The following is a 10,463-nucleotide window of genomic DNA, read 5'->3' as shown; positions in this document are numbered from 1 at the left end:
ATGAGAAGGGAGTCACGTGCTGTCACCAGAGCGATTTTCAGCGTGTTTGGTGCAGTTTTAGCGCATTTTTTGCCCTTCTCATTTAAGCTAGTCTTTTGGTGCTGGATGCTGTGAAAAAGTTAGTTGAAAAAGCTCCAAAATGTTCAAGTGTTCATAGCTCAAAATTGAATCAATGAAGTATACCATAATTTGTGATTTTATGTTAGGCCCGCCTCTTGTCTACGCATTCAGGTCAAAATTAGTTGTAGGATAGTTGCTTGAAGCGCCCCCCAGGGGGCATTTCGACCCCTGTTCGGACATTATGTTAGCTGAATAGGCTGCAAAAAATGTAAGTTGGTTTCGTGAAAAAATGAATCACAAAAACCTCATCCAATTTGCAATTTAACGTTGGCCCTAACCCTTTTCTACGCAATAACAAAAACAAATTGTCACAGGAAAGCTGCTTTGGTTGCCCCCTGGGACTGTTTTTGCTATCCTATAGGACTTTAGATCCTCCTGGAGGCTCCTCAGATCCTTCATGGGTCACCGACCACAGAAATTGTTGTTGGCAAACAAGCAAATCACCCAGAATGTGTACTGGTGCTGATAACCTTCAAAACTTGTATTTGGGGATTTATTACTTATATGGGGCCTTAAGAAGTTGATTTTTTGATATAACTTTTAATTCACGACCAAACGAAAGCACGTAAATTCAGCTTTCCCAATAAAATAAACTTGTCTAAAATCACAGTAAACCGCTGCTGTACGAGCCGAATATAGGTAAACACATATGGCTGGGTGGCTTGGGATAATTACCCCGATAAATGTTCGTGCAAACTTTGGCCCGAGCTTCCCTTTGAAAAAAATAATTTTGTACCATCCTACTATCGAAAGAAATCAAGCTTTAAAAAATCCAGCTGTTAATATGCCAGCAATAACCCAAACTATCAATACAAAATGCACAATCAAGAAATTGTTTCGCTTAAAATTAAACGACAAAAAACTCTACAAAAAATCTATATCGCAATACTCGGCTACGCTGTACAGCTAAACAAAAAGTAAAAAAAAACATTGATCGATAGTAAACAAAAAAGTGGCAACGAATCAAATGATAAGCAAAGTGGAGCCAATAATATGAACTGTGTAAGCTGCATGCAGATGGCCACTGTTTCAGCCTATAAGGTCTCCAAGTGGAAGTCTTTGCTTGGCCGTTTGGTCAGCAAAGTCGTCTGATAGTCACACCAGCTGCACTGATGAGACCATTTAGGTTGAAACAGTGGCCATCTGTATGCAGTTTTTACGAATCAAATTTGAAATATATACACGAAAAACTCTTAAAATATGTAAAACAATCTCCCAACAGTCTTATGGACAACAAAGGCTTTACCTACAACCATCTGCACGAAAATGTTAGAACACAACAATTGCACAAAAAATATTAAACAATGAACGTGCATCCACAAACTATGGCATAACTTTTTCCAACAAAATCGTGTTTGGGAGAAAACTTGCATAGATGACCTCACATTTATTGAAGTTTACTTAATTATGAATTGTCACATCCACACCATGGATTGGAATTAGAACTATGTAAATAAAAAAAAAATATATTTCACATAAAAATCTGCTGATGAAGTTTACATAAGTCTATGAAAACGATTTAAATCTTTAATTGTAAAAAAAGGACCAGCATCTAAAAATATATTCAAATTTTAGTATTTTTCTGAGTTTATGCCTGTGTGCAATCAGCAAACACCATACAAACCTGGTGATGAAATTGGTATCGCATGTTAAGTGTTTGTTTTGTTAACTGATCCACCTGCTATGTTGATGTGTGGTTCAATTAATGTACAGCCAGCAAATGAAGTACCTGGAAAAATCATTTAATTGTAAGAGGTCCATAACCTGGTTGGTACAAGCCTGGTCATACTTGCTTGATGTAAAGTGTTTCTTGACTCAGAATCTGATTTCTGCTTTCTGTCCTCCTGCAAACCAACAAACAATTTAGTGAAGTTTTAATTCAGTTCAAGATAGCAGAGATTATGTTGCAACTTACTTGTGTTTGTTGTTTTTCTATTGTTTCAACTTTGACGCCAAAGTTTGTCTTGTAAATCTTTCCATTAAAATCCAATAAAACGTCAACTATTTCATAACCTTTATGTGGACCAAACTTTAAAAGAATGTTATGTTGTGTCATATTACTTGAGAAAACATCCTCAAGCTCAACTTCATTTTCATGAAATTCAACTCGGCCACTTTTGCTTTCAAGAGTGAGTGTTGCTTTATTTTGATCTGATCTGGTGGCAAACAAATAAATGTTGGAACATTTGTTTCAATTCGACTCCAGTAATGCTTTTTTATATAAGCTTGTTGGGCAATCACTATATCATGTTGTTAATTATTTTTGAAAACACATAACAAAAACTACAGACAATCTTGACTCACACATATACTTATTCTCAATTCTTACTGATGTTTCATTCAGCAGTTTTAAACATCTGCCATTAAACGCCTTTTACTTACGACAGTTTTTACCACTTATTTCATGTGAATTTTATTACCTAGAACGTATGTAATTTGCTACCTTAAAGTGAAACCAAGCAACTGTTCAAGGGTATCTTCATTCTTGTAGTTAAATTTTAAACTGTCACAAATGACAAATTTCCAAATTCGTTCATTGCAATGAAAAGTTTCCTTTTCTGGAAATCCACCCATGATTAATTTCTCCTTCCACCAACCAAAGAGTGCATTTTGAATTGCACGAAACCTTTAAACGCAATAATTTGTTGAAATCCCAACATTTTTGGTTGCTGTTATGTTAAAGAACATATAATAAACTTGTTGAAGATGACTTACCAGGTAAAGTGAGTTACTTTAAACGTAATCTTCCCTTCCCCATTGTAGGATAAAGTTTGATAATATTTCCATGTTTTATCATCTTGGCTTGTTTTAACCTTGAAGTTGGCTTCATTTAATGTATTTGTTTACACAAACTATCACAAACTGATAATCTGTTCTTTATTGAATTGTAGTCACAAGGTGAATGTTTAAACTTACTACAACAAATTGATGAGGATCTTCACACACAAAACATGTTGGTAAAGTGATGGTGACATCTTTGGTGAACTTTAACCCACTTGGTCCACAATACAACAATGGAGTAATTTCCTTCTGTGAAGTAGAATAAATCTTAGTTTGAAAATGCATAATGTGATCTGATGTGTCAACAAATTATTACATATCTTACTGAGAAAAAAAGTTTTTTTGACAATAATTAACAGTGCAGCTCACTGAGATATCTTACTTAGATTTTTAGTTTTGCGTGGAGCCAATAATACGAATTGTATAAACTGCAGACAGATGGCCACTGTTTCGACCTAAAAGGTCTCATCAGTGCAGCTGGTGTGACTTTCAAGACTTCCACTTGTGGTGACAATCACCGTCATCCGTTGGGCACCAAACTAGGTGCAACCTTCAAAGTCGTCTAAAAGTCACACCAGCTGCTCTGATGAGACCTTTTAGGTCTGTCTGCAGCTCATATTATTGTCTCCACTTTGCTAATAAATTTAAACATTCTCGACAAACAGAATAAGGTTTATTAGAAGTATTTAATCATGTTCTAAACATGTTTTCTCTTTTGTTTGTCAAAAGGCTGAGTTTTACCTCAACCAAGTACTGTTAAAATACATCATAAAAAATTAATTTAAAAAAAATATTTTAAATTGTTGTGAGAATGTTTGTTACAAAACATGAAGATAAGTGCACTATTAACCATCTTTCAAATAACAACATTCAATATTTTCATTCTGAAATCGACCTTTTCTAACGCCACTTGTTGTGCATGACACAGGTGGAAACCTCACGTTTGCAAACTTACAAAATAAAATAACCTTGTGTCAAATGCATTTATTGTTAAGAATACATGTTTCGCTAAAAAGGCATCTTCAGGTCACCAGACATTGCTACTCAGAGTGTCTTGGAGGTTATCACCAGTAGTCCATTTGTTCGGCAAGTTTTTAGAATTTCTTTTTTCAGCATTTTATTCTTTGTTTTCCGTTTTATTTCAGAACTGAAGATGCTTATTTAGCGAAACACGTGTTCTTTACAATAAATGCATTTGACACAAGGTTATTTTATTTTGTAATTTTGCATCTTGCAAATAGTAAAAATAATAGCAAAGAAATTAGTAAGTATCTTTGGAAGTTAACACTTAATGCAAAAAAACTTACATTTGGCTTTGTATTTCCATAGTAACTTCTCAAACAAATTTTAACATCTTTAACCAGTGCATTAGGAGGAATATCAACAACACAACCCATCACATCAAGTTTGCCACCTTCCACACCAACAACTGATGATGTTGACTGGATTACTTCATATTCTTTATGTTTCTGTAAAATATGGTAAATAAAATTATTAGTCATGCCTCAGTCATAAAAATGTTAGTAGTAGTATTTGTCATAAGTTTCGTTATAGTTGGAAATTAAATATTAAATAAAACCTTAAAAGCAATTTTTGGAATAAAAGGTTAATTGTTAACAATTTAGTACTTTGTTTTTAACAAAAACATGCATATATTATTTTCACTTTGGAATTGATAAGATCCTTCCCTGCCTGTGTAAAGTCCTTACTACTGATCCACAACCACTTAATATTGTGCACACATCCAGCCAATAACTCAGCACTTTCATCTGTCAAACTGTTGCCGTGTAGATTCACATATTTCATCTAAACAACAGATATTACATAACAAATATTGCCAAAGAATTTTAGAGAATGTTGAACAAAATTACAACTATTTCATGATAAACAACTAATTTTAGTTGTTAACCATATCTTTTTGTTATTCACAATGTGAACAACAGAAAATGGACAATATCAGATAGTTGCATAGTTACAGTGGTTAATGTAAACAAATTACCACAAACAAACATAGGTGATAAAACTGAATTGAAAAATTAAAAATTGGGATCTAACGAAAACTGGAGATGCAGGCCAAGCAATCACTGTAAACTTTCATAATCACACTAAAAAGAGGAGTAGCTTTTTACTACAGGATAAGTCTGGCTTTTTATCAGGAAGTTCCATACAGTAAACACAATAAAATGATATTAAAAATGCTGAAAAACAACAACAGCAAAAAATGGACTATTCATAAAACAAAAAACTTAGACCTTTTGCAATGTTACTGTGCCACGGCAAAACAACCTTCCAGACAAAAAGCCAGGCAGATCCTGTAGTAAAAGCTACTTTTTTTAGTGTAAGTGATAAAACAATCTGAAATAGTGAAAAGTCACAAAACAGAATATGAACAATGGAAAAAAGACCAAACCAAGCACAAATAAAGGACTAACTGTGTCATACAGGTTTGAATAACATGCAGTCAAGCAAAAAAGTATAATGACCACACATCCCGAGTACCAAAATAGACCCAATTTTACAAAATTTAATGACCAATTTTCACTAATTTGGCTTCCGATTTGTATCTTACAGGTTTTTGTAAATCTTTAATCTTCTCCGAAAGAATTTCCACACCCTCATCTCCTATGCCACAATCCCACAGAACAAGTTTTTCAATGTTGTGAATGCAACGAGCAAATGAAGCTGCTCCACTATCTCCTATCTTGTTCCTGGAGAGATCAAGATACTGCATCTGAATGAAACAATGAACTTGAAATTAGAATATTAGTAAGAATACAAACAAGGAAGGGGTTCATGGTTTTCAACGAACACGCATGTCAAGCAAGGAAAGTATAATGACCACACATCCTGAGTAAAGAAATATACCCAATTTAACAACTAATTTTCACATTTTTTTCTTGTGATGATATAAAATTTCTCAACAACCGATAGTCATGTTTCACTTGAATACTGATTTGTATCTTACAGGTTTTTGCAAATCTTTAATCTTCTCTGACAGAATTTCCACACCCTTATCTCCTATGCCACAATCCCACAGAACAAGTTCTTCAATGTTGTGAATGCAACGAGCCAATGCAGATGCTCCACTATCTCCTATCTTGTTCCTGGAGAGATTGAGTTTCCTCATCTGAATGAAACAATGAACTTGAAATTAGAATATTAGTAAGAATACAAACAAGGAAGGGGTTCATGGTTTTCAACGAACACGCATGTCAAGCAAGGAAAGTATAATGACCACACATCCTGAGTAAAGAAATATACCCAATTTAACAAAATTTAACAACTAATTTTCACATTTTTTTCTTGTGATGATATAAAATTTCTCAACAACCGATAGTCATGTTTCACTTGAATACTGATTTGTATCTTACAGGTTTTTGCAAATCTTTAATCTTCTCTGACAGAATTTCCACACCCTTATCTCCTATGCCACAATCCCACAGAACAAGTTCTTCAATGTTGTGAATGCAACGAGCCAATGCAGATGCTCCACTATCTCCTATCTTGTTCCTGGAGAGATTGAGTTTCCTCATCTGAATGAAACAATGAACTTGAAATTAGAATATTAGTAAGAATACAAACAAGGAAGGGTTTCATGGTTTTCAACGAACACGCATGTCAAGCAAGGAAACTATAATGACTACACATCCTGAGTAAAGAAATAGACCCAATTTTACAAAATTTAATGACTAATTTTCACATTTTTTTATTGTGATGATATAAAATTTCTCAACAACTGATAGTCATGTTTCACTTGGCATCTGATTTATATCTTACAGGTTTTTCCCGATCTTTAATCTTCTCTGAGAGTATTTCCACACCATGATCTCCTATGTCACAATCATCCAGATCAAGTTCTTCAATGTTGTGAATGCAACGAGCCAATGCAGCTGCTCCACTATCTCCTATCTTGTTCCAGGAGAGATCGAGTTTCCTCATCTGAATAAAACAATGAACTTGAAATTAGAATATTAGTAAGAATACAACCAAGGAAGGGGTTCATGGTTTTCAACGAACATGCATGTCAAACAAGAAAGTATAATGGTAAGACAACCTGAGTACAGAAATAAACTTTTTTTTTTCAAATATATTTACTTATTGTTTCATTTTGTGATGATATGAAATTACACAACATCCAATTTCCATACTTTACTTGAATTCTGATTTGTATCTTACAGGTTTTTGCAAATCTTTAATCTTCTCTGAGAGAATATCCACTCCCGCATCTCCTATGTTACAATCACTTAGAACAAGTTCTTCAATGTTGTGAATGCAACGAGACAATGCAGCTGCTCCACCATCTCCTGTCTTATTCATGGAGAGATCAAGATACTGCATCTGAATGAAACAATGAACTTGAAATTAGAATATTAGTAAGAATACAAACAAGGAAGGGGTTCATGGTTTTCAATGAACATGCATGTCAAACAAGAAAGTATAATGGTAAGACAACCTGAGTACAGAAATAAACTTTTTTTTTTTCAAATATATTTACTTATTGTTTCATTTTGTGGTGATATGAAATTACACAACATCCAATTTTCATACTTTACTTGAATTCTGATTTGTATCTTACAGGTTTTTGCAAATCTTTAATCTTCTCTGAGAGAATTTCCACTCCCGCATCTCCTATGTTACAATCACCCAGAACAAGTTCTTCAATGTTGTGAATGCAACGAGCCAATGTAGCTGCTCCACTATCTCCTATCTTGTTCCTGCAGAGATTGAGATACCGCATCTGAATGAAACAAGGAACTTGAAATTAGAATATTAGTAAGAATACAAACAAGGAAGGGGTTCATGGTTTTCAACGAACACGCAGTCAAGCAAGAAAGTGTAATGACCACACATACTGAGTAATAAAGTAAACTCAATTTTTTAAAATTTTTTACTTATTTTAACAATCAACTTGAAATAGGATATTTGTGAGAATACAAACACGGAAGGAGTACATGGTTTTCAAAAAATTAAATATAATGACAGCACATCCTTGGCACTAAACTGTGAGCGCTTTACAAAAAGTTGAAACATTATGTATATATTGTATATATTTGCTTATCATGTTGTTAAGAAGTTTCATAAACTATAAAATAATACCGATTTGTTTCTTCTTTTAATAACAAAGGAGAGGGCTTCGATATCTTCCTGAGTAACTTTACAACAACTTAGATCGAGGTAATCAGGAAGTGAGGAAGCTACTGAAGAAATTATCTTCTCATCATTTGCTTCATGTGCCCTCATGCAATCTTGGATTATTGCACTTTGTTCAGGTTTCCTCGGATTGCCTCTATCCCACAAATTCATACTTAAGGTCATTGGATCTAATCTCTTTGTTGGAACTGTAAATTTACACTGATATAATTATCGTATAACACTACTATAAGTTTGTTATTAAAAATTATTTATCGTGTTTTGTCGAATGGTGGGATAAAATATGTGTTGTAGTTAATTTCACTTAAAACAGAAAACTGTTGACCTTTGCGAGTGTTTATGTCATCACCATAGGCGTCGATTTTTTAACGTTTTGTAAAATATTAAGGGTGACTTTCCAATTTATAGAAACACGCAAAAAACATTCATCAATCGTATCGCCCTGAACATACGTAAACAGTGTTGCCAGGTAAAATTTTCTAAAACCGCCCAACGCCTTGTCAAAACTAGCCCAAAAACCGCCCAAACAAGAAATTTCTGAAACAAGCCCAAAACCAGCCCAATTTTACTCTGCCTTAGCTTGAAATCGACAACTCTCAGGGAATTGTCGCACTCGGTAGCTTTAACCTACAGCGGTTACGTTTTTTCACATTTGGTTCTGACCATGGCGCCACCTATCACGTTTTCCTTAATTGCAAGGAGCATTAATACATAGCAAAAACATTGCAATATTTGATGAATTTGATTCTTAATATAACTGAAACTAACAACTTTAAAAAACGCAAGCATGTCTTTTTACAACTACAAATCTCGTACATCTGTATTCCGTAGTTTCGTCATACGCGTGCGTAAAGCGATCAAACGTGGAAGCTGCAAGCATTATTGCAAAAAAATTTACACACTACGAAAGACCTCTTGACTGCATTGTTTCCTCAAGCAATCCTTAGTTCATTTGTTACTATATTTTTTAAATTTGTTTGCTAAAATAACATTTTCTCCGCACCATTGCTGCTTTGCAAAAACGAATCCAGTTGCATGGTTCAAGCTTCTGTCGCACCCACCCACCCACTGCGTGTTTCTCTGAACGCATTATTACTCTCTGCGCCGTACGATTGTTTCGTTTGTCGGGAAATGAACGCATTGGTTTACTCTTGGTATGAGACATTAGTGCCAGAATGCGTGATTATAGGAATTGAAAATGTCATTGGCAAACCCGCCCAATAAACCGCAACCCGCAACTCGTAAAAATAACCCGCAACTCGATGTTGAAAACCAGCCCAATTGGGCGGGAGTACCGCCACCCTGGCAACCCTGTACGTAAACGACGCAAATTCCCTTTCGTGTCACTTTGTTTTAACACCGAATCATGTTGTTGTAGCACTAAATTTTAATCACTTTAATTATTGACCCCCTTACTGAAAGCAGCTCATTTTTGTTTTACTCGGTCTATTGCAGATTTAGTAATTATGAAGTGACAAACAAATCTATTACGCAACAATGCTGATTTTTACCACTATGCTACAACAACTGCTGCGCTGCGTAATAATCCACGAAACACTTGTGTTTGTCATGATTGTGACGGTGATAATACAGGTCGTTTGAAACTAGCTTTCTGCATAGTATCAAGTATGTGGTTCTTCTGAGAATAATTTTTAATTTAAACGAAATCCAGGGGTGACAATACATACGTTGTCACCCCTGTTTATTTGTGAGGGATGACATGTCACCCCAGTCACCCCTAAATCAACGCCTATGGTCATCACCTGCTAATATCGATGAATATCCAGAGGAAAGTCCAGAGGAATGTCCAGAGGAATATCCAGAGGAATGTCCAGAGGAATATCCAGAGTCTTGTGTCCTTTTTGGTGATATTGTTTAATATAAAGATTTAATTACACCTTTTTTGTTGAACATGACTTAGCTACTACACTATCTCTTACCAAGGAGAAATCTACATACAGGCTACTGCATATTTATGCAATAATAGTTGTCAGATTTAGTGTAAAAGTTTGTGATGTTAAACCACTAGAAATAACTTTTACACCTTAGATAACCTTTAAAATTTTATCAGTACTAAAAAATAAGTTCTATAAGCACATACTGTGGTGTTGTGTAAATTTCCAATACTACTTTCTGATGACGCTGGCTCAACTATGAACATACAAACACAAGCTTGTCTTAGCCTCCAATGTAAATTTGTTATGCACACCTGATATTCCCTATCTGACCATGGCCTGCATTTGCAAGTTCTGTGCTTGGCATTCTATTCTGTACACTACCCACCATATACAACTGGCTTGAAAAGTTGCCTTTGTCTCCGTTTCTGTCTGTGATTCCATCTGCTCATCAACACATATACCTTCATCAAACCTTTTTAGTTGGTAATTTTTATATATTAAACTATCTATATA

General features: G+C 34.7%; 1 protein-coding gene across 1 annotated transcript; it reads right to left on the bottom strand.

Annotated features, from left to right (window-relative positions):
* Nucleotides 1-646: 646 nt before the first annotated feature.
* Nucleotides 647-9,217, bottom strand: LOC145906458 (uncharacterized). Its single transcript, XM_082993874.1, has 17 exons — nucleotides 9,118-9,217; nucleotides 7,999-8,240; nucleotides 7,478-7,639; nucleotides 7,078-7,239; nucleotides 6,679-6,840; nucleotides 6,273-6,434; nucleotides 5,867-6,028; nucleotides 5,471-5,632; nucleotides 4,567-4,707; nucleotides 4,209-4,370; nucleotides 3,037-3,150; nucleotides 2,836-2,933; nucleotides 2,564-2,746; nucleotides 2,036-2,276; nucleotides 1,910-1,964; nucleotides 1,745-1,849; nucleotides 647-1,565 (listed from the first exon to the last, which is right to left on the bottom strand). Exons 1-16 carry the CDS (start codon nucleotides 9,215-9,217, stop codon nucleotides 1,770-1,772), a joined length of 2,388 nt encoding a protein of 795 aa, XP_082850000.1. The 3' UTR covers nucleotides 647-1,565; nucleotides 1,745-1,769.
* Nucleotides 9,218-10,463: the final 1,246 nt, after the last annotated feature.

Source organism: Ascidia mentula, chromosome 6, assembly GCF_947561715.1.
Source record: "Ascidia mentula chromosome 6, kaAscMent1.1, whole genome shotgun sequence".
NCBI lineage: Eukaryota > Metazoa > Chordata > Ascidiacea > Phlebobranchia > Ascidiidae > Ascidia > Ascidia mentula.
This window is presented reverse-complemented; position numbering and strand designations above follow the sequence as displayed.

Excerpts from the sequence above, each read along its gene's own strand:
- LOC145906458 (XM_082993874.1), bottom strand. The coding sequence starts at position 9,217 with ATGTCTCATACCAAGAGTAAACCAATGCGTTCATTTCCCGACAAACGA. Across the intron at positions 7,240-7,477 it reads TTAAAGATTTGCAAAAACCT|ATGCAGTATCTTGATCTCTC; the intron begins GTAAGATACAAA and ends TGTTTCATTCAG. Across the intron at positions 2,747-2,835 it reads AAAGTAACTCACTTTACCTG|GTTTCGTGCAATTCAAAATG; the intron begins GTAAGTCATCTT and ends TTGCGTTTAAAG.